The 27,922-nt window shown below is 47.6% G+C and overlaps 2 protein-coding genes across 9 annotated transcripts; both read left to right on the top strand.

Moving 5' to 3' along the window:
• Positions 1–1,874: 1,874 nt before the first annotated feature.
• MSH5 (mutS homolog 5) lies at positions 1,875–25,691 on the top strand. 6 transcript variants are annotated; one of them, XM_035030563.1, is made up of 25 exons: positions 1,875–1,932; positions 2,352–2,505; positions 2,765–2,888; positions 3,384–3,464; positions 3,649–3,711; positions 4,727–4,848; positions 5,034–5,143; positions 5,385–5,420; positions 5,773–5,855; positions 6,814–6,859; positions 12,330–12,468; positions 12,594–12,656; positions 16,308–16,436; positions 16,728–16,800; positions 16,961–17,070; positions 17,312–17,392; positions 22,707–22,794; positions 22,946–23,135; positions 23,253–23,379; positions 23,794–23,943; positions 24,294–24,368; positions 24,552–24,695; positions 24,881–25,018; positions 25,168–25,241; positions 25,462–25,691. In XM_035030563.1, exons 2-25 carry the CDS (start codon positions 2,365–2,367, stop codon positions 25,571–25,573), a joined length of 2,499 nt encoding a protein of 832 aa, XP_034886454.1. In that variant the 5' UTR covers positions 1,875–1,932; positions 2,352–2,364; the 3' UTR covers positions 25,574–25,691. The 6 variants fall into 6 exon arrangements, with proteins under 6 accessions (XP_034886454.1, XP_034886453.1, XP_034886452.1 ...); XM_035030562.1 differs by having other exon boundaries at positions 16,281–16,436; XM_035030561.1 differs by having other exon boundaries at positions 2,352–2,544.
• A 120-nt stretch (positions 25,692–25,811) lies between these two features.
• SAPCD1 (suppressor APC domain containing 1) lies at positions 25,812–27,920 on the top strand. 3 transcript variants are annotated; one of them, XM_035030566.1, is made up of 6 exons: positions 25,812–26,309; positions 26,550–26,690; positions 27,185–27,277; positions 27,435–27,479; positions 27,590–27,677; positions 27,771–27,920. In XM_035030566.1, the coding sequence occupies exons 1-6, from the start codon at positions 26,196–26,198 to the stop codon at positions 27,839–27,841; spliced, it is 552 nt and encodes a 183-aa protein (XP_034886457.1). In that variant the 5' UTR covers positions 25,812–26,195; the 3' UTR covers positions 27,842–27,920. The 3 variants fall into 3 exon arrangements, with proteins under 3 accessions (XP_034886457.1, XP_034886456.1, XP_034886458.1); XM_035030565.1 differs by having other exon boundaries at positions 27,390–27,479; XM_035030567.1 differs by having other exon boundaries at positions 27,390–27,479; positions 27,590–27,920.
• The last annotated feature ends 2 nt before the right edge of the window (positions 27,921–27,922 follow it).

Below are 27,922 nucleotides of genomic sequence, written 5' to 3'. Positions count from 1 at the left end.
TTCTTTTTCACTCCCTCCCCTTCCTTGGCTTGGTAAACCAGTCCCTAATCTGTTTTCACCCCAGATTGGAAGGTGTTTGCCTCCCTGACACGCCTTAGAGTTGTGACGGTCTCTTTCAGGTTTCCATAGCTCCATTGCTCAACAGTTTGCCAGGGGTAACCATTAACCTAATCCTTAACTCCCTCCCCTACCTTTCTTGCTAGAGGGGATTTTCCAATCGTTTAGCGGAGCCAGGTTAACCCACCATTTTCTCTAACCTCTTGGATGAGATCGCCCCATCTCAGGGTACCTTAGGACAAAGCTGGAGAGGAAGATGCATTTTAAGCGATCTGTTTTTTTATTTTTTATTTAATTTATTTTTTAAAAAAGATCTTATTTATTTATTTGTCGGGGGGGGGGCACAAGCAGGGAGAGTGGCAGGCTGAGGGAGAAGCAGGCTCCCCGCTGAGCAGGAAGCCCAATGTGGAACTCTGTCCCAGGACCCTGGGATCATGACCTGAGCTGAAGGCAGACGCTTAACTGACTGAGCCACCCAGGCGTCCCAAGGGATCTGTTTTTTTAAAGTATGTATTTATTTCTGTCCCCCTCACAATTTCCTTGCTTCTCTTCTCACACACACTAAAAAGTAAGCTTCATGAAGCCCATACTTAATGTTCAGTACTTTGAGTCTTACCACCTGGCCCAGAGTAGGCACTAAATAGTTGCTGGGTGAATGAATGACACCCCTCTGTCTTTAGGGGTGTGGGTGTTTGTGCACCTGCAGAGGTGGATAGACATGTCTCAGCGGGGGTGTAGGGGTTATCAGGTCTACTTTTTTTTTTTTTTAAGATTTTATTTATTTATTTGACAGAGAGAGAGGGAACACAAGCAGGGGCAGAGGGAGAGGGAGAAGCAGGCCTCCCACTGAACAGGGAGCCCAATGCGGAGCCCGATCCCAGGACCCTGGGATCATAACCCGAGCGGAAGGCAGATGCTTAACGACTGAGCCACCCAGGCACCCCTATCAGGTCTTACTTCTACCAGAATTTTGTGTAATTTGAATGCTTCTACCTCCTCTGGGGAGACCAAAATTAAAATTAGACCCAGTAGTGCCCTCGTGGGGGTGGTCATACCCTGCACCAAGGAAATAGGCAAAGGAGGACTAAGATAGGAGTCTCACTTATTTCTGCTTACTTATTTGAAATACGTAGTAGCTCTTACTAGTTTACCAGGCACTGTCCTAAGTTTTCATAAATATGAACTTAGTGGGTACAAATACATTTTTAAAAGATTTTATTTATTTGTCAGAGAGAGAGAGCGCACACAGCAGGCAGTAGCAGCAGGCAAAGGCAGGGGGAGAAGGCGGCTTCCTACTGTGCCATGCGGGACTCACTTCCAGGACCCTGGGATCATGGCCTGAGCCGAAGGCAGACGCTTAACGACCGAGCCAGCCAGGCGTCCGTCGTGGGTACAAATATTAATTTAGAGCTGTTGGCACAGGCTTAATTAACGTTGCTTATCTCCACTCTCCAGAAAAAAATGCAATTCGCCTCTGCCCCTTTAGCCAGCTCTCCCCCAACACCCCTAGACCAGTTCCCTGGGCTCTGACTCAAGCTCCGCTTCCGACTTTCTCACAGGCTCCACCTCCCGTCAATCAAAGCCCAGAAACCCGGAAGGCGAGTTGCCCAAGTGCTAAGCAACGGCACAGGCGGGAATTTTGAACGTTCTGGCACCGCCCCATATGCGGATGGGCCAATCAGTGTCCAGCCGTCCCAGCAACTGTTTATTCCCTCTCTCGCTCGGTTGGATCTCCAGGCAGGATCCGGATCTTTCCGACCAATAGCCGCTAAGAAGGGCGGGGCGTGTGCGCGCGCACCCCGTCCTCACGCCGGTATGCCCCTCCTGCGGGCACTAGGCTGTTAGTTACGCGGTTTCGTGCACGTAGCGACCCAGGTGACTGAAAACGCGGGAAGACGCCACGAGTAGTCGGCGGCTGAGTGGGGAAAGTCTAGAGGTTCGGGCTGCGACCGTGGGGGTGTGGTTGGTAGTGGCGGAGAGAGGAGCGGTGCAGACTCCCCCCACAGGGCCGTCCAGCCAAAGCCCAACCTCTGCGTGACCGAAATGAGGGTGGGGCGAGTGGAGTTTTGCACAGTCTGGACCTCAGTGACGTACGTGAGAAGTCGCCCGTCAAAATGTTCCACAAATGTTAAAAAAAAAAAAATGTTACCGCAGCTCTCCCCGGCCCTCGCAGCCCTGCGCCTCAGCCGCCTCCCAGAAGTCCTGGGTGGGTTTGCGTTTCTGCGCAATCCCTACCCCAGCCTCCTCGCGGTGAAACCTCGCCCCTGAACCGCCTTCATTTTCTGCTCCCGCAGAGCCTCCAAGGCCATGGCTTCCGTCGGAGCGATCCCAGGCAGGACGCCGCAGGGCCCGGGGCCCGGGGCAGCCTCGGCCAGCTTTCCCAGCCTGGCCCCGGTGCCGGGCCGCGGGGAGTCCGAGGAGGAGGAGAACGAGCAGGAGCCGGCGGAGGTCTCTGGGGCGGTGTTGTCGCGAGCGGCAGGCGCATGGGTCCGGAGAGCGGGGCGTTGGTTGGACCGTCGGGGTGTTAGAATAAACGGGCTGGGAAGAGCTAGCTAGTCGCTTTTCTCTGCTCTATTTCACACTTACTGAATGGGGATGAGGATGACTGTCTCAGAGATTTGATAAAATGATTACAGTTAAGCAAGACATGGCATAACCTTGCATAACCCAGCAGTTCAAATATGTTTCCTTTCTTCCTCCGGGACAGATCCATCTGTGTGTCCTGTGGACTTCGGGATACTTGGGCATTGCCTATTATGACACTAGTGACTCCACCATCCACTTCATGCCAGATGCCCCAGATCACGAGAGTCTCAAGCTTCTCCAGAGAGGTGGGGGCAGAACCATGGGTTCCTCTACTCTGGGACTGGAGGTGTATTTCACTCATATATCCTCACCTGACTCAGTCTATTTTATTAGTTGACTCCTAGAGGCTCTCTTTGTTGTTTATAGGAATTCATTGCATTATTCAAGGAACATTTATTAGGTGCTTACAGTGTATCAGGTGCTGGACATACAGTCCTGGGCAAATCAGTCATGTCTGTCCTTCAGAGGTTTTTAGTCTAGTGACAACCTCCAGGCCACTCCTCTTCTCCTACCACCCTGCCAGTCCTACTACTCTTTTCCAAAACTTCATGCCTGACTCGTACCTATGCGCCCAATGTGCAGAGCACTTCTTAGTTTTAGAGGGAGGAAACGAGGGTGTTTTTTGTTTGTTTTTTGGGGGGTTTCTTGGAGGGGGTAAAGGGAGGTAGCAAGGGGAGGGCAATGGGTTCCCTCTTAGAGGATAAAGATCCTTTAACTCATTTGGTCTCCATTCTTCTAAGTGTTGGATGAAATCAGTCCCCGGTCTGTTGTTACGAGTGCCAAACAGGATGAGAATATGACTCGGTTTCTAGGGAAGCTTGGTAAGGACTGGGTAAGGGGAAAAGTGAAGATGGGGAAGGACTAAACTGTGGAATATTCCAGGAGACTAAAGGGTCTTGGAGGGAGCTACAGCCAGGAGGCCAGAATTGGGTGAGAGGGAAGGTGGGACAGAAGCAGGGGACTGAGATGTCCAGACTGATGGCCCTTTCTTTGCTTCCCCCACAGCCTCCCAGGAGCACAGAGAGCCTAAGAGACCTGAAATCGTATTTTTGCCAAGTGTGGATTTTGGTACTTCCTTTGCTCTGCCCAGCCCCCCATCCCAGTTTCCCTACCCTTTCTCCTTACTCCAGCCCCATCATCAGAAGTCCCCCCTCAGCTTTATCTCATCCTAACCCTTGGTGTTCTCCAAGCCCCTTAACCAGTGTCCTCAAGATCTCTCCTGGTCCCTACTTTTTAATAACCTGAAACCTTGTGAAACTTCCACATAGACATGTCTAGGGATGAGGGCCTTCGCTGAGGAGTGGTGACACTTGGTGGATAGCTTTGATTGTTGGAATTTTCACCTTTAAGACAAAGCCATTTGAAAGTTAAAATCACCAATTAAAAAAAAAAAAAAAAGACAAAGCCATTTGTCTCTAAAAAAAAAAAAAAGAAAGAAAGAAAAAAAGGCTGACTCTGATGATCCATAAGGCACTTCCATAACCTTCCCAGGCTTGCAAAAAGGATAGGGAATGTTCTATCCTAATTAGATGTTAAAACATTAGTATTATTCATTCCCCTATTAATATGATCTTTTTGACCCTGAATCCCAAATAGATACCTCCCTGAGTCACTCATCTTTCTCAGGTTGTGCTCTCAGCCAAAGATCTTTATATTAAATGTAAAATAAAGCGAGAATTAGACTGAGTCTGAAGATTTGGTTCTTGTTTCAGCTTTTCACTAACTGCCTGTGGCAGCTGGCAAGTCACATCATCTCTTCTATTGTCTCTTTTTTTTTTTTTTAAGATTTTATTTACTTATTTGTCAGAGAGTATTGTCTCATTCTTAAAATGGGGTAAGAAAGGGCGCCTGGGTGGCTCAGTTGTTAAGCGTCTGCCTTCGGCTCAGGTCATGATCCTGGGGTCCTGGGATCGAGTCCCGCATCGGGCTCCCTGCTCAGCAGGAAGCCTGCCTCTCCCACTCCCCCTGCTTGTGTTCCTGCTCTAGCTATCTCTCTCTCTGTCAAATAAATAAATAAAATCTTTAAAAAAAAAAAAATGGGGTAAGAAAGTGACCTTTCTTTCCCATGCCTCCCCCAAAATAGGTCTGGAGATAAGTAAACAGCGCCTCCTTTCTGGAAACTACGCCTTCATTCCAGACTCCATGACTACCACTGAGAAAATCCTCTTCCTCTCCTCCATTATTCCCTTTGACTGCCTCCTCACGGTGAGAAGGGTCCTGGGATGCAGGGGCTGGGATGCAGCAGGCTGGAGAAAGGGACAAGCACCCCACTTCTAGGGTTGAGTCCTGGGAGGTGCTAGTCCAACCCTGGAAATAATAGTTTTCCCTGGTGTTGTCCAGCCTCAAGGACACTGGGACTGACCTCAACTCCATTCCTGATCCCCTCCCAGGTTCGGGCACTTGGAGGGTTGCTCAAGTTCCTGGGTCGAAGAAGAATTGGGGTTGAACTGGAAGACTATAACATCAGCGTCCCCATCCTGGGCTTTAAGAAATTTGTGTTGTAGGTGATTTACCCTAACCTTAAGCAAAGTTAGGTGGGATTGGGAGGCCTGAATAGTAAGACAGGGGTGGGGTACGGGGAAGTGGGCGGTGCCCCATCGGGTAAAGTGGTCTAGGACACATAGGAGCACCTGAAGGGGATGTGGAGCTCTGGGGAGAAGACTGAGAAGGGTGGAACCTAGCAATGGACTCACACCGCCCCATCCCAGCCACCTTCCCTTTTGCTTGTTTTCTGTCCTCAGGACCCATCTGGTGAGCATAGATCAAGACACATACAGGTAAGGAGATGGAGGCAGGCTGTCGTCTTGGGGGAGGGAGAAGGATTAAGTTTAATGCTCTAATAATCCTAATGAGGCTCCAGTTTCTTTAATCCTGGGGTTATTAAGGTCTGTCTCCTTGAAGGAAAGGGAAGAGAGGGCGAGGAGAAAGGACGAAAAGCACAAAGGTATCAAATAGATATCCTACCTTCCTGAGTCACTTATCCTGAAGAGAAAAACTGAGGCAGAGAGGAGTGTGGGACAGACCTTACAACAACACTTGATCTCAGGAGCGTGTCCCCAACCTCCATTCCATTTTCTGAATTCCCTTTAAAAACCCGTTACCTCAAACGCCTCCATTTCTCCCTGACAGCGTTCTGCAGATATTTAAGAGTGAGTCCCATCCCTCAGTGTACAAAGTGGCCAGCGGACTGAAGGAGGGGCTCAGCCTCTTTGGTGGGTATGCCCCTTCCCTCATCCCACACTATGAAAGCCTGCCAGAAAAGCAGCTGCCTCCAAACATGTGTCCCAGCCCCTTTCTTCCCACTTCACTCCCACTGCCAGATGTCTCTTCCACTCCCATCAGCTCGCTCGCACTCTCTCTCTCTTTTTTTTTTTAAGATTTTATTTATTTGACAGAGAGAGAGGCAGCGAGAGCAGGAACACAAGCAGGGGGAGTGGGAGAGGGAGAAGCAGGCTTCCTGGCAAGCAGGGAGCCCGATGTGGGGCTTGATCCCAGGACCCCAGGATCATGACCTGAGCCGAAGGCAGATGCTTAACGACTGAGCCACCCAGGCGCCCCTCCATCCAATTCTCTTTGTACCCTTCCTGAGCTTGGCATCTCCCCTCGCCCACAGTTGTCCAGTGTCATTTGCCTATCATCTCTGACTTTACCAATTCCATGTTCATTCCTTGGGCTTGCATGGATGTTTCCGCTAGTCGTGCACCTGTCCAGGGACTTGGGGAGGCCCTATGTATAACTGCCTAACTGCCCGTGTTTTATTGGCATTGAGTCTTTATCAGTTGTCTCTGGCTTTAGGGTATAGTCGGGACATCGCCCCAAGTATCCACATGGTTTCACTGTGCATATCTCGGTGGATTGTGTCTAATGTTTACATATACGTGTTGGGCTCTTTGTGATTCCAACTACAACCACTCTGTATTTTTCTGGCCAACTGTTCGTGGGAGTGCCCATCCCTCCCCTAAGCCCATGTAAGGTAATCCTGGCTCAGACCTGTGGCCAGGAGCTGGCTTTAGCTGCCTTTGTGTCCTGTATCCAGGGAACGCCCCCAGGCCAGCCTGCCCAACACCCGAACCTCTGGCCCGGATGCCTCAGTTTAGACACATCCACACATTCCTTTCCCTGCCCCTGCCTTGTAACAAGCTTACTCCCTGCCCCTGCTCCTCCCCACAGGAATCCTCAACAGATGCCGTTGTAAGTGGGGAGAGAAGCTGCTCAGGTGAGTCTCACGGACATGCCACAGGCTCATGCATGCAGTCTACAGGCACATGCACACTCCATCCGGTAGTAATAAAAACAACTGCCCTTTCCCAAATGCTGGCTAAATGCATTTAATCCTTACAACAACCCCAAGTGGTAGCTAGTATTATCCTCATTTGATGTCAGCACAGATACCCATATGCCCATTGATGATACAGACTGGCACACACAAAAGCAGCAGAAACAGTCACAAAACACTAATGCACACATGGCAATATCTTTTTTTTAATTGAAGTGTAGTTGACATACAATATATTAGTTTCAGGTGTACAACATAGTGATTCAACGTTTATGTACATTATGAAGTGATCACCACGATAAATCTAGCTACCATCTGTCACCATGTAAAGTTGTTACAATATTACCAACTATATTCCTTATGCTGTACGTTGTCTTTTTTTTTTTTTAAGATTTTATTTATTTATTTGACAGAGACAGAGATAGCGAGAGCGGGAACACAAGCAGCAGGAGTGGGAGAGGGAGAAGCAGGCTTCCCCTCGAGGAGGGAGCCCGATGTGGGACTCGATCCCAGGACCCTGAGATCATGACCTGAGCCAAAGGCAGACGCTTAACCGACTGAGCCACCCAGGCGCCATGGTTTTTTTTTGTTTTTTTTTTTAAGATTTTATTTATTTGACAGACACAGCGAGAGAGGGAACACAAGCAGGGGGAGTGGGAGAGGGAGAAGCAGGCTTCCCGTGGAGCAGGAAGCCCGATGCGGGGCTCGATCCCAGGATCCTGGGATCATGACCTGAGCTGAAGGCAGCTGCTTAACGACTGAGCCACCCAGGCGCCCCGTTGTCTTTTTTTTTTTTTTTTTTAAAGATTTTATTTATTTGACAGAGAGAGACACAGCGAGAGGGGGAACAGAAGCAGGGGGAGTGGGAGAGGAAGAAGCAGGCTTCCCGCAGAGCAGGGAGCCCGATGTGGGGCTCGATCCCAGGACCCTGGGATCATGACCTGAGCCGAAGGCAGACGCTTAATGACTGAGCCACCCAGGCGCCCTCCGTTGTCTTTTTTTAATAACTGGAAGTTTCTACCTCATATGGTAGGGCTTTATTTTATTTATTTATTTTTAAAGATTTTATTTATTCATTTGACAGAGAGAGTGGGAACACAAGCAGGGGGAGTGGCAGACAGAGGGAGAGGGAGAAGCAGATTCCTCGCCAAGCAGCGAACCCTGACGTGGGACTCGATCCCAGGACCCTGGGATTATGACCTGAGCTGAAGGCAGACACTTAACCGACTGAGCCCCCAGGCACCCTGGGCTTTATTTTTTTTTTAATATATTTTTTTTAATTTTTATTTTTTAAATGTTTTTTTTTTTTAAGATTTTATTTATTTGACAGAGAGAGACACAGTGAGAGAGGGAACACAAGCAGAGGGAGTGGGAGAGGGAGAAGCAGGCTTCCCGCGGAGCAGGGAGCCTGATGCGAGGCTCGATCCCACGACCCTGGGATCATGACCTGAGCCGAAGGCAGACACTTAATAACTGAGCCACCCAGGTGCCCCAAAGATTTTTTTTTAAAGATTTTATTTATTTAAGAGAGAGAGAGAGAGAAGGGGCAGAGGGAGAGGGACAAGCAAACTCCTCGCTGAGTAGGGAGACCAACGTGGGGCTCGATCCCAAGACCCTGAGATCATGACCTGAGCCGAAGTCAGATGCTCAACCGAATGAGACACCCAGGCGCCCCTAAAAGATTTTTTTTATTTTAAGTACAATATACCCCCCAACATGGGGCTCCAACTCACTATCCCAAGATCAAAAGTCACATGCTCTACCGACCAAGCCAGCCAGGCACCCCACACAGTACTATCTTTAATTATAAAAACCATACTTCAAATTTGAGCTATTTTTTTTTTTTTTAGATTTTTATTTATTTATTTGAGAGAGACAGATAGAAGGAGAGCAGAGGGAGAGTGAGAAAGGGAGAAGCAGACTCCCTGCCGAGCTGGGAGCCCGATGTGGGACTCAATCCTGGGACCCCGAGATCATGACCCAAACTGAAGGCAGACACTCAACCGGCTGAGCCATCCAGGCACCCCTAAATTTGAGCTATTCTCTGATGACTTTCAAAATTGTGTCTCTAGTTCCAAATTCCGTATGTAGAATGCACACTGCACATCATCCCCACTTGCAATTTCCACATAGTTCAAACTCAGAGCATCTAAACTGATGCCCACTGGGCCCGTTCCTCTTCCTGCACCTTTTTTTTCTGGCTAATGGCATTGCTGGCAATACTACTTCTCAAGTGCTGAACCTTGGATTGATGCTTCTCCTTCACCTTTCATATTCAGTTATTCACTAAAGCCTATTGATTCTACCCTGAGATGCCTTTCTCAGCCATCTCCCTCCCTCTTCCCACGGCTCTAATTCTGGCTATAATCATTTCCAACCTGGAGCATCACAGTCACCTTCAAAGTGGTCTCTCTGCCTCTAATCTCTTCTTTTTCTAATTGTCCTTCGTTCCAAAATACTTGTTATTCCAAAATAGATATCTGAGCGTGTCACTCCACTTTTTTAAACCTTAAGTAGAAACAAAATAACATAAACCTCAGGAGGCTTCCCCATTCCCTGCCGGGGTGAAGATCAGCATCTTTAGCAGTATGGTGTTCAGAGGCCCTCCCATTCACCTCAACTTAAATTTCCATGATTATCTTCTCTAGCCCTGCCTAAGTCCTTTCTCACTGGATCCACCCTATATTCCAGTTGTTTGGGCCACTTTCCGTCATGGGAATGGCCCAAACACAACCAAGCCTGTGTTTATGCAGTTCCTTCTGGAAAGTCTTTCCCTTGTTCTTCACCTGTCAGAATCTTACATCCTCTTCAAGGTGCAAGCCCACTATCACCCCTTCCGTGAAACCTTCACAGGCACCTCTAGGGAGACTGACATGCTCCTTCCCGTTTGCTTAGTGCCTGTTTATGTTTTCTGGCTGCACTGTCACATCAGCTTGGAGTTAGCGGTCAGTGAACCTGCTTGCTCTCATAACTGCAAGCTCCATACAGTGGTCATACCTGTGACCTCAGTGCCTGGCACATGGCCTTGGATATGGTAGCACCCAGTGAGTGAGCACGGTACCCAGATGCAAGCACATGGGTCACATGGTCTCTACAAACTCAGAGCTGAAAGCTTTGATAGCCCACAGGTGCACAATTCTTTCCCCACCTCACCTGCCCTGCACTGTGTGTCTTTTGGAGGTTTTTAGGATAATCCCTGAGGTCATCTCCAGGTAATTGGGATCATTTAATCACCCCCACATTCTACAGGTGCAGATCTCTCATCTCAGCAAGGGATGAGAGGGAAGGAATTCTTAGTGGAGAAGAGAACAGAGTTAAAGTTGGGGAGGAGTGCAGATCCCCCAGGTAGGTTCCAGCAGGGCATGGAAACATAACCTGAATTATGAACTAAGGACCCAATTGGCCCAGCTGAATGGGGCACCAGGAAGGTGACTGAATGTCACATTGCTCTGAAGAGCACTGTCCTAGCCGTCTGCAGACCTGAGTTCGAGACCCAGCTATACTTCTTACTAGCCCCATGACTTTGGACAAGCTGCTTGTTCTCTAAGCGCTTCATTTTCTCAGCTGTAAAATTAGGAGGTTTAGCTTGACTAAGATTTCTCCCGGCACTAGCGTATATGAGTCAGAAAAACCTCAGGATTTTACAAGATAGGCAGCTTGGCAAAGCTCTCCAAGGTAGGGACAGGTATTCACAGTCTGCCCTACACTTGCTGCAGGTGGCTGAGGAACAGAGGTGCCTAAAACCCACCCTCGAATCCCACTCAGCCCTCCGCTTCACTCTAGCCTGGGGTGCTCTAACCCAGGGTGACTGGCCCTCTACTGTGGTGTGAGATACACATCCCCGGGCCCCAGCGTCTCCACAGGTTGCTTCTTGTATAAAATAGCATATGCCTAATGGCTGCTCTAATGCAGAAAAGAACTCATGGGCTCACAGGTCCTTGCACAGTCGCACACTCTCCGTAGTCACGGAAAGACAGGGACACCCAGATTCAGACAAACCCAGATGAGACATTTATTATTGTATACTAATTTAATTTATTAGCAAATACCTCAGGCACACAAAAGGTGGAAGTAATAATGGTGATGATGATGATGATGATATAAACTTCTATGTTTACACCAGCAAAACTAAGAATAAGATAATGTTATTAAAGGGGTGCCTGGCTGGCTCAGTGGGTAGAGCATGTGACTTTTGATCTTGGGGTCATGAGTTCAAGCCCCACGTTGGGCATAGAGCTTACTTGAAAAACGGTGGGGTGGGGGGCGTGGTGGCCTGGGTGGCTTAGTAGGTTCAGCGTCTGATTTTGGCTCAGGTCATCATCTCAGTGTCCTGGGATGGAGGCCCTGCATCAGGCTCCCCGCTCAGCAGGGAGTCTGCTTGTCCCTCTGGCCCTCCCCGTGTTCGTGCCCTCTCTCTCTCTCAAATAAATAAATAAATAAATATTTATTTCTTAAAGTCTAAAGAAAAGAGAGACAATGTTATGGAAGCCTCTTAAAGTGTCCCTTCCCAATCCTTCTCTCTGCAGAGATGACCATTATCATGAATTGAGGATGTACTGTTCCGCATGGAATGGCTATATACTTTCACAGAAGAACAGGAAAAGACGAACGTCTGTGCTATTACACCCAAGGGACTTTCACAGCCAAATGCATTTAAACTCATGCTGACTCACCCTCTCCTACTCAGCCGCAGAGAAAGCTAGAGTGTTGGCACACAAATACTTCAATACGCTGCTCTCCCTCTAAATATTGACAAGCTCCACTGCATATCCACATGGAATGACACATGGTCACATGCATCAAAACCATGATAAACAGTCGTGCTCACATGCAGAGATTTTTAGTAGACATGTGTAAACACACCCGCACAGATAGGACACTGGGCTTGCCAGTACAGATCCATATCACCACAATCCCCAGGGCCCTCCAAACACACACTGTCACAAATTGAGATCAAGACAGTGATGAGGGGGCGCCTGGGTGGATCAGTCAGTTAGGTGTCTGCCTTCAGCTCAGGTCATGATCCCAGAGTCCCAGGATCAAGCCCCGTGTTGGGCTCCCTGCTCCGTGAGGAATCTGATTCTCCCTCTGACCCTCCCTCCTTCTCGTGCTTGCTCTCTCTCTCTCCCTCTCAAATAAATCTTTTTTTTTTTCATTTTTATTTTATTTTTTAATTAACATATAATGTATTGTTTCAGGGGTACAGGTCTGTGATTCATCAGTCTTACACAATTCATAGCGCTCACCATAGCACATACTCTCCCCAATGTCCATCACCCAGGCACCCCATACCTCCCATCCCCCTTCACTCCAACAACCCTCAAATAAATAAAATCTTAAAAAAAAAAAAAAAAGACAATGATGAGCACAGATGTAATTTCTGGTCCCCTACTTCATCCCTCACTTTTAGGCTGTGGTTCACACGTCCAACTCAGGACCTGGGAGAGCTAAATGCTCGGTTGGATGTCATTCAGTTTTTCCTCCTACCTCAGAATCTGGACATAGCTCAAATGCTGCATCGGTTGCTGGGTCATATCAAGAATGTACCTGTGAGCCCAGGGTGGGGGCAGGGAGGTGGGGAAGGAGCTTGAGGGTCGGTAGTGGACATTGGGCTTCTTGGGGGGCACTAGAGTGGGAGAAGGGAAACAGTGGCCGTCCCCTTGTCTGACTGTAGCTGATTCTGAAACGCATGAAGCTGTCCCACACCAAGGCCAGCGACTGGCAGGTTCTATACAAGGTAAGGCCTCCCTTCTAGAAGCCCAGAGGTCCAGGTTAAGCCTCTCAGCAGGCAATCCAGACCCTGTGTACTCTGCTCACCCGTCCAACTTTATCCCAACACTTTAACAACAACAACTTTGTATTGTGGAAACTCAAAAAAATTTGGAATAATATAATGAACCCCCATGTACCCAGCATGCAGCTTTAACACCTAGACTCATACTAGTGTTGTTTCATGTATATCTTCTCCCTCTTTCCCCTTCCTGGATTAGTTTGAAGCAATTCCCAGCCATCATATCATTTCACCTATAACTATTTCAGTATGATTTCTAAAAGAAAATTGCTTTTAAAAAAGAATAACAATACCATAATCTTACTAACAATTAACATAATTCTTGAATATCATCAATTATCTGATGTTCACATTTCTAATCCTCTCTTAAATGTCATGATTTAAAAAAATACATTTTGTAGGGCGCCTGGGTGGCTCAGTCATTGGGCGTCTGCCTTCGGTTCAGGTCATGATCCCAGGGTCCTGGGATCAAGCCCCACATCTGGCTCCCTGCTCACTGGGGGGCCTGCTTCTCCCTCTCCCACTCCCCCTGCTTGTGTTCCCTCTCTCTCTGTGTCTCTCTGTCAAATAAATAAAATCCTTGGGAAAAAAATACATTTTGTTTAATTAGGATGCAAATATGTTCAACATATGGCAATGGGATGATGTCTCTTGAAGTCCCCTTTGTGGGTTCCTTTTTCATTTCACTGTTCTCCCTCCATCTCTATCTCAATCTTTAGTTTTCTTTTTCCCCTTGCAAGTTATTTGGTGAAGAAATTGGATCGTTTGTCCAGTAGAGTTTTCCTTAACCTGGATTTTGCTGATTACATTCTGTACGTGTTTTTGACATGTTTTACTCTCTTCTAGAATTTTTGTTAATAGTTGGATCTAGAAGATTGACCAAATCCAAGTTTGATTTTTTTTTCAATACTGTTTTATAAGCAGAGGAATATAATGCCTGATACGTCTGTCTCTCTTTTTGTGATGTTAGCAGCTTTTGATATTTAATACCTAAGTCCATTAATTCCTTAGAGATTGCAAAGTAGTGTTATTCTGTTATTCTTTCTCCATTTATTAGTCTGAATGTTTCTGTAAAGAGAAACTTCCTCTCATCTGCTTTTTGGTTACTCAGTGGTGCATTTCATATCGTAGAAATTGCTTGATTTTCTCCCCTGCCTTTATTTACCAGCTCTTCAGCATATAGGAAATTATTAGTTCCCTAACATGCCCCAAGGTAGCCAATGTATTTTTTGTTGTTTTAGTATCATCACAAACTCAGATTTACACATGTTTCAGTCCATTGCATTTTTAATCTTTCTACATGTTCAGATTATTCCATCTGTGGCCAATGGGAGCCTCTTCATGTTGGCTTCTGAGTCCCTTAAACATGACCCCAGTAGACGTCTGCACTTGATAGCTCCCCTCCTGCTCTCTCGTTTGAGAAGATGTACCAGATACATCATTTACATCTCCTGGTTCTTTCTTCTTTTAAATTATATGGATTTATTTTAAGTAATCTCTACACCCAAGGTGGGGCTTGAACTCACAACCCTGAGATTAAGAGTTGCGTGCTCTACTGACTGAGCCAGCCAGGTGCCCCTACATCTCTTGGTTCTGACCCAGAACCAGATCTTTCCCAAAGAGCACTGGTTCCTTTTAGAGAAAAATGGCATTTCTGTATCACAGTCTGAATCCTAGAGGATGCACACACAGCATGTTTTGCTTATTGCTTTAAAGGCTTTTCTGCAGACATATCTAGAATTTTTTTTTTTTAAAGATTTTATTTATTTATTTGACAGAGACAGAGACAGCGAGAGCAGGAACACAAGCAGGGGGAGTGGGAGAGGGAGAAGCAGGCTTCCTGCTGAGCCAGGAGCCCGATGTGGGACTCGATCCCAGGACCCTGGGATCATGACCTGAGCTGAAGGCAGTCGCTTAACCAACTGAGCCACCCAGGTGCCCGATATCTAGAATTTTTAAAAAGTAAAATACATGACAAATTGGTACTGATACCAGCAATTTAAATTCAGAAGCACAGGGTTCTTACCTTGTATATTCCTATACTATTCTCTTCAACCTTCCTTCTAGTTCTCAGTAACACTAGGAATGATAAGATTAGAATATCACTCATTTTCTTTTCTTACATTACATCCACAACAATCTTAGTATAGCAATACCAGCACTACTACCAATGATATTATTGCTGAAAATAAGATTTTTTCGGGGGAAGAAGGGAAGTTCTTTTTGTCCCTACTAAGGATACAGCCAAATGACTGTGTTTTAGTCACTTGGAATAGTTCCTCTCTGTGTGGTTATGTCACTAACTGAATATACATTTGTGTTCATTTGTTTCATTCTATTTTTGATTTTTAGGAATTGGTTTTTAATTTTTTGTTAAAGATTTTATTTATTTTATTTGTCAGAGAGAGGGAGAACCCAAGCAGGGGGAGCGGTAGGCGGAGCAGTTAGAACAGGCAGAGGGAGAAGCCGGCTCCCCACTGAGCAGGGAGCCTGATGTGGGGCTCAATCCCAGGACCCTGGGATCATGACCTGAGCCAAAGGCAGTCACTTAACCAACTGAGCCACCCAGGCACCCCTGGTTTTTTAAGATTTAATTTACTTTTATAATTATGTAAAATATTTACGCAGTTCCAAAATGTAACCTCCCAAACAAGGTATAGGCAACTAATTCTGGTTTCTATCTTTTCCCCCTTTCTACCTTTAACATTTTCTTTAAAAAATGTTTAAGATTTATCCTTCTGTTGTTTTTAATTTATTTTTTAAAAAATAATTTAAGATGTAAAGAAAAGCCACAAAAATTGTACAGGGTGTTCTCATATACCTTTTCACTCAGCTTCCATTAATGTTAACATCTTATAAAAAAATGTTAGCATGTTACATAATCATAGGCCAATTATCTCATAAATATTTTATGAGTTATAATTCAATGCTGTTTATTTTTGCTCACATTTTTCTAGTTTAGATCTTTGAGAGTTCTTTTCAGATTGGCTTTTAATATGCCCATTGGCCTTCAGATTGGCTTTTCAAATTCAGATAGGCTTTTGATAATGCCCTTCTGACATGGCCCCCAGTCCATTTTTGAACACTTCATAAGTTTCTACCGCTACAAGATGCTCCAGGCTCATCTTATATTTTCCTTGCCCCAGCCCTGGAATCAACCATTTCTCCAAGGAGTCCTGGTTACCTTCTTTGGAGAACAGTATTAGAAACCAGATCTGGACACTAGACGTGGTTATTACTACTGGGGTATCTGTCACTTCTCACCACGGACAGAGCTAAGAAATAAATCCTTGTATGCTAACCTTCCTCAATATGAAATCCTTTCCTCTATTAAAGCACCTACCATTTTATTTTTAAATTTTCTGGGTCTATTTCTGTCTTTCTCACTAGACCATGAGCTCATCTGGGACAGGGGCCACATTTTAGTTCTTTGTGGCCTCACTGTTGAGTGGAGTGCCTGACACAGAGTTTTACAGATGCCATTTCCTCACTTACTGTTTCTTCTTTGCCTTTGAGATCCTCTTTCTTACTGTGTTTTCTCCCCTGTCCTTCCCTGTCCCCTCGCCTCAGCCCGCCTTCTGTCCATTTCTGCTACAGACTGTGTACAGTGCCCTGGGTCTGAGGGATGCCTGCCGCTCCCTGCCCCAGTCCATCCAGCTCTTTCAGGACATTGCCCAAGAGTTCTCTGACGACCTGCACCATATCGCCAGCCTCATTGGGAAGGTGGTGAGTGGAAGAAAGAGGCAGAGCCCCTGGGGACCTAGGGGAGAGAGGTGGGATTGGAGGATGGAGAAAGACCGGGCTCTGGGGAATGTGGTGTTGAAGATGGGAGACATCAAGGTCAGTTGGGTGACCAAAGAATGGGATGGTGAGAGGAGGTGGCAGAACATCAGAGACATGCTTGGAGGGTTAGAGTCAAAACAGGAAATGCAGGGAGAATAGGGGCCCAAGGAGAGGTGAGGAACAGGACTGGGGACGGTTCTGGGTGATGAGCAACTAGACTTTTTATCTCCTCAGGTGGACTTTGAGGGCAGTCTTGCTGAAAATCGCTTCACAGTCCTCCCCAACATAGATCCTGACATTGATGAGAGTGAGTGTTGGGTGTGCAGTTGGGCCTGTGAGCCCTGAAACACGAGCCCACCCAGTGACGGGGTACCATCATCAGTAGGTGGCCACTACAACCGGGGATAACTGGGGCCAACATGGCAGGAACCTTACTTTTGATACCCACATGTCTTCCACCCTCCTAGAAAAACGAAGGCTGATGGGACTTCCCAGTTTCCTCACTGAGGTCGCCCGGAAGGAGCTAGAGAATCTGGACTCCCGTATTCCTTCATGCAGTGTCATCTACATCCCTTTGGTGAGGGCAGGAGGGTGTGTGTAACCCCCAGGGATCTTTTATGGGAGATATTAAGCTCTTGAAGGACACACTGCTAGATAAGAAAACTCCTGGAGAAGCCTAAAGAATATGAACACCCTGTGGTAGCTTTAGACCCCTGAGGGAAGCACTGCAGGAATGCAGAACTCTGGTGTCCTCCGGGGAGATAAGGTGCCCAGTACTTGGTACTTTACTCCCTGTTTTATCTCTTTACTCTCCTCAGATTGGCTTCCTTCTCTCTATTCCCCGCCTGCCTTCCATGGCAGAGGCCAGTGACTTTGAGATTGAAGGACTGGACTTTATGGTAAGACCCTTGACCTCTGTAGGGGGTGATAAGAGAAATAAGTCAATAGCTGAGGGAGGGCCTTACCCTATCAGTACTTCCTAATATGGGTTGTCTCTTCTATAGTTCTACTTTGATCCTTACCAGCTCTGAGATAAAAGGGAAAGAAGTCAGGGTGGGAAAGAGATGAAACATCTGTACTCTGAAAACTATAAAACCTTGATGAAAGAAATTGAAGATGACACAAAGAAATGGAAAGGCATTCCATGCTCTGGGTTGGAAGAACAAATATTGTTCAAATGCCTATACTACCCAAAGCAATCTACAGATTTAATGCAATCCCCATCAGAATAACAACAGCATTTTTCACAAATTATCCTAAAATTGGTATGGAACATAAAAGACCCCAAATAGCCAAAGCAATCTTAGAAAAAAAAAAAACAAAAAAACTGGAGGTATCACAATTCCAGAGTTAAAGTTGTATCACAAAGTTGTAGTAATCAAAACGGTATGATGTTAGCACAAAAATAGACACAGATCAATGGAACAGAACAGAAAGCCCAGAAATAAACCCATGATTATATGGTCAATTAATCTTTTTTTCAAGATTTTATTTATTGGGGCGCCTGGGTGGCTCAGCCAGTTAAGCATCTGCCTTTGTCTCAGGTCATGATCTCAGGGTCCTAGGATTGAGCCACATGTTGGGCTCCCTGCTCAGTGGGGGGTCTGCTTCTCCCTCGTCCTCTGCCCCTCTCCTCCCTCCCCCACCCTTCCTGGCTCTTGCTCTCTCTCTCTCAATCAGATAAATAAATAAAATAAGGCACCTCTGGTCAATTAATCTTTGACAAAGCAGGAAAGAATATGCAATGGGGAAAAGGCAGTCTCTTCAACAAATGGTGTTGGGAAAACTGGACGGCAACGTATAATAAGAATGAAACTGGACCATCTTTTTTTTTTTTTTTTTTTTAAGATTTTATTTATTTATTTGACAGAGAGAGACACAGCGAGAGAGGAAACACAAGCAGGGGGAGTGGGAGAGGGAGAAGCAGGCTTCCCACGGAGCAGGGAGTCTGATGCGGGGCTCAATCCCAGGACCCTGGGACCATGACCTGAGCCGAAGGCAGATGCTTAACGACTGAGCCACCCAGGCGCCCCTAGACCATCTTCTAACACCATACACAAAAATGAATTCAAAATCAATTAAAGACCTCAATGTGAGGCCTGAAACCATAAAAATCCTAGAAGAGAACACAGGCCGTAATTTCTCTGACACTGGGCACAGCAACATTTTTCTAGGTATGTCTATTGAGGCAAGGAAAACAAAAGCAAAAATAAACTATTGGGACTACATAGGGGTGCCTGGGTGGCTCAGTCTGTTAAGTGTCTGAGTCCTGGTTTTGGCTTAGGTCATGATCTCAGGGCCGTGAGATCAAGCCCTGTGCTGGGCTCCTCACTTAGCACAGAGTTGGCTCGTTCCTCTCCCTTCCCCTCTGCTCCTGCCCCCACTCATGCTCTCTCTCTAAAATAAATAAATAAATAAATATATAAATATATAAATAATCTTTAAACTACTGGGACTACATCAAAATAAAAAGCTTCTGCACTGCAAAGGAAACAACCGATAAAAGACAACCTACTGAATGGCAGAAGCTATTTGCAAATGACATACCCAATAGAGGTATGCAATATATAAAGAACTTAAGGGCAGTTTGGCATGAGACTCTTGATCTCAGGGTTGTGACTTCGAGCTCCACTTTGGGTGCAGAAATTATTTAAATAAATAAAAAGAAACGTACATAACTCAACACCAAAAAAACAAATAATCTAATTAAAAAATAGGCAGAAGACATGTTCAGACATTTGTCCAAAGAAGACACATCCAGATGGCCAAAAGACACATGAAAAGATGCTCAACATCACTGATCATCAGGGAAATGCAAATCAAGACCACAATGAGGGGCGCCTGGGTAGCTCAGTCGGTTAGGTGTGCCAACTCTTGATTTTGACTCTGATCATGATCTCAGGGTCATGAGATCGAGCCCTGCATTGGGCTTTGCACTCAGCACAGAGTCTGCTTCTCTCCCTCTCCTGCTGCCCCTCCTCCCTCTCCCTCTCAAATAAATAAATCTTAAAAAAAAAAACAAAAAACCACAATGAGATATCACCTCATACCTGTTAGAATGGCTAAAATTAAAAAATCAAAAACTCAAGACACAACAAGTGTTGGTGAGGATGTGGAGAAAAAGGAACCCTCATGCACTGTTGGTGGGAATGCAAACTGGTGCAGCCACTGTATGGAAGTTCTTCAAAAAATTAAAAATAGAACCACCCAATGATCCAGGAATCGCACTACGGAGTATTTACCCAAATATACCCAGAGAATACAAAAACACTAATTCAAAGGGATACATGCACCTCTATTTTATAGCAGCATTGTCTACCATAGCCACGCTGTGGAAGCAGCCCAAGTGTCCACTGATAGATGAATGGATAAAGAGGATATGGTATTACATACAGTGGGATATTACTCAGCAATAAAAAAGGACAAAATCTTACCATTTGCAGTGGCATGGAGTATTATGCTAAGTATAATAAGCCAGTCAGAGGAAGACAAATTCCATATGATTTCACTCGTATGTGGAATTTAAGAAACAAATGGACAAAGAGAAAAAGAGACAAACCAAAAAACAGACCCATAACTATAGAGAACAAACTGATGGTTACCAGAGGGGAGGTGGGTAGGGGGATGGGTGAAACAGGTGGAGGGGATTAAGAATCCACTCATTTTGACCGGCACAGAGTAATGTGCAGAATTGTTGAGTAATGTACACCTGAAACTAATATAACACTGTATGCTAATGATACTGGAATTAAAAAAAGAGTTGTAGAAATCATCAGCGGAAGGCATAACTAAACTAGTCTTTAAGAATGAATATTTGGCGGTTCTCCACCACCAACATGAAGACCTAGTTGCATTTCTGCAATTCAAGTACAGAATGCCGGGGCCCAGTTTCACATGTGCCGTATCCAGGGGTGGTTAATCAGGGCTCATTCGTCCTCACCCTGCTCCTTTGTTCAAAGGGCTTTGTTCCTTTCAACAAGCCTGTTCAGCTTCAGCACAAGTATCAAAGAAACAATGACTTCAGAGGAGGTAAGAAGGAATACTCCAAAGGATTCACTGAGGAAAATTCAGCCCGTATCCTAGGAAAGAGCCCCACATTGGTAAGAATTTCATGAACAAATCAGACCTTGCCAAAAGGATCCATGGACTTAAAAAAACAAAGATGTTTGAGATTGTTTTTAATTGTTATTTTGTCACTAATTTAAGAATTAAATTGTAAACATTGGATACTCACCAAGGAACACCATGTTCTAAAGGGAGGGCTTTAAGTTTTGAAGGCAGCTGAACCCCAAATACTCCAGTACTTGTGGTGTGGCCTTCCACAAGGCCTCGTCTTAAACTCTTTTCAGCTCTCCATCCGCCAGTATCCAGTAAGGAGAAACAAATGCCATTCCAGCTATTTCTAATGGAAGGAATTTAATACAGGGAATTGGTTGTACAGTTAATGGGAGAACTGAAAGAGAAACTCAAAAGCTGGGACAACGCAGATGTCCATGTCAACAGAAAGCTGCTTCCACCCCCGAGGCTGAAGAGACAACGGGAAGAAGTGGGCCAGCAGAGCCTTAGACCTTGAAACAGTGGGAGCTAGAACCCTAGAGAGGATTCAGCCAAATAGGAGAAACTCCTAAGGCAGAGGGAGAAATGTCCTGGCTTCTCCTCTTATCTGCCCTGCCATGGTGGAAACTTCCTGGAAGCCAGTTGGCCATGTATTCATGCTTCCCTAGTGTCTTTCTCTCTGTGTTCCTGTAAAAATAGAAAATAAATTTTTTATTTTATTTGGAGGGGAGCAAAAAAAAATGAATATTTGGCGGGGGGGGGCACCTGAGTGGCTCAGTCAGTTAAGCGTCCAACTCTTTTTTTTTTTTTTTTTTTAAGATTTTATTTATTTATTTGACGGAGAGAGACACAGCGAGAGCAGGAACACAAGCAGCCAGAGTGGGAGAGGGAGAGCAGGCCTCCTGTGGAGCAGGGAGCCCGATGTGGGGCTCGATCCCAGGACCCTGGGATCATGACCTGAGCCTAAGGCAGCCGCTTAACGACTGAGCCACCCAGGTGCCCCAAAGCGTCCAACTCTTAGTTTCAGCTCAGGTCATGATCTCAGGGTTGTGAGATCGAGCCCCACCTCAGATTCCATGCTGAGCGTGGAACCTGCTTAAGATTCTCTCTCCCTCTCTCTCTCTGCCCCTTCCCCCCAATCCACACTCCCTCTCTCTCTCTTTAAAAAGAAAAAAAAGAATGAATATTTGAATGATAAACTTATAAAGAAAATAAGGAATTGATTCCCAAAGAGGTCAGAATAGAGGTTACTTTTGAGGAGTTGGAGAGGATTGTGATTAGGATGGCTCTCTGGGGTAGCTGACAAAATTTTAGCTTTTTTTTTTTTTTTTTTTTAAGATTTTATTTATTTATTTAAAAGAGACAGAGAGCGAGAGCAGGAACACAAGCAGGGGGAGTGGGAGAGGGAGAAGCAGGCTTCCCACGGAGCAGGGAGCCCGATGTGGGGCTCGATCCTAGGACCCTGGGATCACAATCTGAGCCGAAGGCAGACACTTAATGACTGAGCCACCCAGGCGCCCGAAAATTTTAGTTTTTTAACCTACTTTGCAACCTACGTGGTTGGTTACAAGGGTATTTGCCTCATAACAATTCCTTAAGCTATATATTTGTTTTCTGCATCTGTTCTTTTTTTTTTTTTTTAAGATTTTATTTATTTATTTAAAAGAGACAGAGGCAGAGGCAATAGCAGGAACACAAGCAGGGGGAGTGGGAGAGGGAGACGCAGACTCCCCACTGAGCAGGGAGCCCAATGCGGGGGTCCATCCCAGGACCCCGGGATCATGACCTGAGCCGAAGACAGACACTTAACCAACTGAGCCACCCAGGCACCCTCTGCATCTGTTCTATTTTTATTTATTTATTTATTTATTTTAAAGATTTTATTTATTTATTCATGAGAGACAGAGAGAAACAGAGGGAGAAGCAGGCTCCCAAGGAGCGGGAAGCCCGATGTGGGACTCGATCCTAGGACCCTGGGATCATGACCTGAGCCGAAGGCAGACGCTTAACCATCTGAGCCACCCAGGCGCCCTCTGTTCTATTTTTAAATAAAAGTTTTTTAAAAGAAAAAAAAAAGTCGGCGTGGGGCCAGACGTGGTGTTAGAGAAGATGGGGACCAAGAATGCAAAGCCCACAGCTTTGAGCCCTTGTTCCCAGTTTCTGTCAGAGGAGAAGCTGCACTACCGTAGTGCTCGAACCAAGGAGCTGGATGCATTGCTGGGGGACCTGCACTGTGACATCCGGGGTGAGGAGAAGCAAAAGGCTGGAAGGGCGGGCAGCTTGGGGTGTCTCGGACTCTATCTGCACGCCTGTTTCCAGGTGTCCCCTGGCTTCTTTGTCTCTTCTTCCTTTTCCCATGGAGCTGATGCCCAGCTCCCTCCCTCCCTCACCCCCAGACCAGGAGACCCTGTTGATGTACCAGCTGCAGTGTCAGGTGCTGGCACGGGCCGCTGTCTTGACCCGGGTGTTGGACCTTGCCTCCCGCCTGGACGTCCTGCTGGCTCTTGCCAGTGCTGCCCGGGACTATGGCTACTCAAGGCCCCGTTATGCCCCCCAGCTCATTGGGGTCAGAATCCAGAATGGCAGGTGAGAACAGAAGGGGGTGGAGGCATAGACACAAGGGGCCCAAAGGCCCCATCTTCTGGTGGCTTCATTCGTCTGCATTCAGAGGCCACGTGTGAGGTACCTTTCTACCCACTGCAGACATCCTCTGATGGAACTCTGTGCCCGAACCTTCGTGCCCAACTCTGCAGAATGTGGTGGGGACAGAGGGAGGGTCAAAGTCATCACTGGACCCAATTCCTCAGGGAAGAGCATATACCTCAAACAGGTGAGGAGAGTCCCTGCACATTGGGCCTCTGGCATCTTCTTCATTGTCTCCATCTCCCACCTGCCTGCAAACACAGGTCCCTGCAGCTCCTCCCTGGTGTTCTGACCCGACCTGTCATGGAAAGGCCATCGTGCACACATGTTCTCCTCTCTACTTGAGGGAGAGCCATGCTCTAACGGATCCCTCTGTGGCCTGAAAGCCTCTCCCCACCTCTGAACAGGGCCGTGCTGTTCCCAAGTGTGCCTCTGTCCACTCTCCCGCCCTCTTTCCTGATTCTAAAGAGAGCTGAGGGGGCTATCCTCTCCTATTAGACTGTGTCTGCCCACCTTGATCTATAATTCACCCCTCAGCCTTGCCTCACCCCCACCCCGGCCCACACCACCAGGCCCAAGACCTTGTCTCCTCCACGTTTAGGTAGGCTTGATCACATTCATGGCCCTGGTGGGCAGCTTTGTGCCAGCAGAGGAAGCCGAAATTGGGGCTGTAGATGCCATCTTTACCCGAATCCACAGCTGTGACTCCATCTCCCTGGGCCTCTCTACCTTCATGATCGACCTCAACCAGGTCAAAGGGAGCAAAGGGTGGTGGGGCTGGGGGAGGGTGTTAGTGCGGAAGGAACTCTATTCTTGAAAAATGATCAGAACAAGAAAACCATTCCGTCTCCTGCATGCCTTCTGTATTAGGGGCAGGGAGCACCAAGTTCAGACACTGTGAGAATCAATACCATGAACCTTTCCTGAACCTTTGCTTTGCATGAGGCACTGTTGGCAATGAAAGGATGAACAAAACACGAGTCTTGCTATTAATGAACTTGCAGTCCAGGAGGGTGGACACACACACAAGCAGCTGTGGTCAGTGCGTTGCAGGACTTGAACACTACTGAAACGCTCCCTTGTCCACCTGGTGCCCAGCAGATGGCGAAAGCAGTGAACAATGCCACCAAGCAGTCTCTGGTCCTCATTGACGAATTTGGAAAGGGAACCAACACGGTGAGGAGACAAGCTGATGAGAAACTGAGGAGGGGAAAATGGTGGGGAGGCTCAGGAGAGGAATAGAGGGTATGTGGGCAGAAAAGAAACAGAAAAGCGCAAGATGGGGACAGCTAGGGCAGGTGGAGAGGTGCACACGGGGGCACCTGTGGTTCAGTACCCTCACCCTTGCCCTGTGCGCAGGTGGACGGGCTCGCACTTCTGGCCGCTGTCCTGAGACACTGGCTGGCACTTGGACCCACGTGCCCTCACATCTTTGTGGCCACCAACTTTCTGAGTCTTGTTCAGCTCCAGCTGCTGCCACAAGGGCCCCTTGTACAATATTTGGTAAGGATACCAATCTAGCCCTCTGGGGCTCCCTAGGAGGAACATTTACCAGAACCCAGAACAGCCTCCTCAGTTAGAACAGAGGCATCCTTCCCGTTTCTCACTCCCCACAGGGATTGGCCAAGGGTTTCAGGACAGGACGCAGAGTGACTCATGACATACTGTCCCCTTCTATCTCTTTTAAGACCATGGAGACCTGTGAGGATGGAGACGACCTAGTCTTCTTCTATCAGGTGTGTGAAGGTATTGCCAAGGCCAGCCATGCCTCCCACACAGCTGCCCAGGCTGGGCTTCCTGACCAACTCCTTACTCGTGGCAAGGAGGTGAGATCCAAAGGTCAAACACCTCCATCAGGGCTCCCTACTGTTGTCCCTACTCCTCTCAGGGGCCTGGGTTTCTGGGTCCATGGGATTTCTGACCCTTATTTCCAGTTCTCTTACCCAACTCCCCCACCCCCACTTCTTGTTGCTAGGTCTCAGACTTGATCCGCAGTGGGAAACCTATCAAGCCTGTCAAGGAGTTGCTAAAGGAGAAGCAAATGGAAAAGTGAGTGTGTGTGGCCCAGTGTCCTGGTTCTTTCCAGCATGTTCTGCAGCTCTTCTTCCCCTTTCAGGGACCCTGACAGCCTCTTTGCCCTTCAAAGACCCATGATTTGTTTCTGAAATCCCTAAATTTTCCTGGGTTCCCTCTGCCACAGCCTCTTCCCTCTGCCTGGGAACTCAGTTTTCCATTCTGCCATAAACCCTGCTGTCCTCTCTCCCATCAGTTGCCAGACATTAGTAGATAAATTTCTGAAACTGGACCTGGACGATCCCAACTTGGACCTGGACCTTTTCATGAGTCAGGAAGTGCTGCCTGCTGCCACTGCCATCCTTTGAGAGCCCTTCCTTGGCCCTCCTCCACCTCAACCTGTCTCCTCACCTTCCTCAGACCCAGAACTCTCAGCTTTCCTGGAAATTTTGTTTCATATTAGGAATAAAGTTTACTTCAGAGAAAGTTATTGTTTCTTTAGACCAGCCAAAACAAAACAAAAGACTAAGAACGAGATGAAACACCAAGCAGAAGTCCACAGAGGGGCCTGCCCTGCCTCATTAGACACACAGGGACGTGGGGTGCCTGGCTGGCGCAGTCGGGAGTGCGCGACTCGTGATCTCGGGGTCGTGGGTTCGAGCTTCACGCTGGGTGTAGAGATCACTAAAAATAAATCAACTTAAACACACACACAGTGACACTGCTGTAGGGAAGACCCTTCGGTCCCACCCAGGGGGACCTCACGAGGACCAGCCCTTTCAACAGACCCTACAAAAGCAGATGAGAAGGAAGACAGAGAAACCCAACAGATATGGTCTTTCCCCTAAGTAGGAACACCCCAGCCTCAGACAGACACAGCAGAAAGGGCCCCGGGAGGCTGGAAAAGAAGGTAGGACGCGCACAGGGCAGGAGGGGAGGGGCCAGCCCGGGCGCCAGTGGGCGTGGCTCCGCCCTTCTCACCTCGGAGCCATGGGGAGCCAGGGGCCTGGCGGGCCGCCCCGCGACGGGGCTCCCTACACGGTTCTGCTGCTGCCACTGGGGACAAGCCGCCGGCACCCAGGGGCCCGGAGCTTCTTCCTCTGGGTGAGTATTAGTCCAGCAAGAGGTCCCAGGGAAGCCCACCCCCTGGATCTGCCCCTACATTTCCCCTCAATTTTGAGGACCCATAAGTCTTCTCCCCTGCCTCCCCTGCCCTCCAGGTGCTCAGTGGTCAGGCTGGGCTCACACTCCGTGACCAGTGAACCCAGCCAAGGGTTGAGACGAGGGGCCACGGCCCAGAGCCCTGCTGTGGAGCAAGTCAGCCTCCGCTTCTTGCCTTCCCAGCTGCAGAGGATGCAGGCTCTGGAGAGGGAGCAGGACGCCCTGTGGCAGGGGCTGGAGCTGCTGGAGCGCGGCCAGGCCTGCTTTGAGGGCCGTCTGAGGGAGGCACTGCAACAACAGCAGCACCTAGGGGCTCTTGGTGAGGTACGGGGCTGCCGTGTGGTGTGCGGGAGCAGGGACATGTGGACAGCCTGACACCACCCTGGGGAGGCCAGAGTTAAGGGGCAGGGATCACGAACTGGAAGCAGCATTGTAATGACTGGATGCCAGCAAGCAGTTAGGTTGGTATTCATTGTTGGGACTGGAGGGGGCCGGTCTGCATTCCATTCAGAGGAACATGGTTTGGATCACCCCACTGAGATGGGGGAGTGGCCTGGACTATTCCAATGGGTCAGGACTAGACAGGGAGGATCCATAAAGAATAAGGAAGGAAAGGGGTACTGTGCTATTTGAGGGGGATAGAGGAACTGGATTGGTAAAGAGATGGGAGTGGAGAGTATCGGATTTTTCCACCTGCCTTGAGGGCTACTGAGATGAGGAGACCCAGATGGAGAAGAGGTATGGCCTGTGGTGACAGAAAGAGTGGCAGATGGACCTCATGTTTTCACCATGTTGTCAGCCTCCAACTCCTCCTTTAGAATTTTCTAACAGATTTACACTCAGAGCCTCATGGCCCCCAGTTAGCCCAGATTCAAAAGGTGAACGTGTGTTTGCAGAATCTGATTCAGAAGGTGAGTTTATTGTTTTTTGTTTAGATTTTTGGGAAGTGGGGGAAGAGAGGGGACTTGGGATCAACACTGGTTTAACAGAAAAAAGCAAATCCCGCCCTCCCCCCCTCCCCAGTTCTCCCCACATCCCTTAAATAAGGCTAGTTCCTGTCCTGCCCAGGACTGGAAGGGAAGGCCAAGGAAGCAGAACTTACAGCAGCAACAGGTAAACTGTAGGGGAGTGGGGGGGAGGGCGGAAGCGCTGGGCCCGTGGCCGGGGTGGGGGTGGGGGGTGGAGGAGCGCAGATGCCCACACTGTTTCTCTCCTTTCTCCAGGAGTTGTCAAGGCAGCAGAAGGGAGGCATTCAGCCAAAAGGCGAGACCACTCAGCCGGGCTGCCCCAAGATGCAGAGGGGCCCAACCCGTGTGTAAAGCCTCCTCTGGGTTTCCTCATTTGGTGAGGGGGGAGGCTGACTCAGAACCCCCAGTCTCCTCATTCTGCCTCTTGACTTAACAGATAAATGGCTCCAGGTGGTGGGTCAACTGAAGTCCAAACATCTTGGTGTAAAGTTTCTTCTCTGCAACTGAAAACTTCCATTTCATCTTCTCGGTGTCTTATGCCCTCACTCTCCCTTATATGATATGCATAAATGATCTTTCTTTGAAATC

The sequence above is a fragment of the Mirounga leonina genome, unplaced genomic scaffold (genome assembly GCF_011800145.1).
Source record: "Mirounga leonina isolate KUSES-001 unplaced genomic scaffold, KU_Mleo_1.0 Mir_366, whole genome shotgun sequence".
NCBI classification, from domain to species: domain Eukaryota; kingdom Metazoa; phylum Chordata; class Mammalia; order Carnivora; family Phocidae; genus Mirounga; species Mirounga leonina.
Note: the sequence above shows the minus strand (reverse complement) of the source record. Positions and strands in the feature narration are given on the sequence as shown.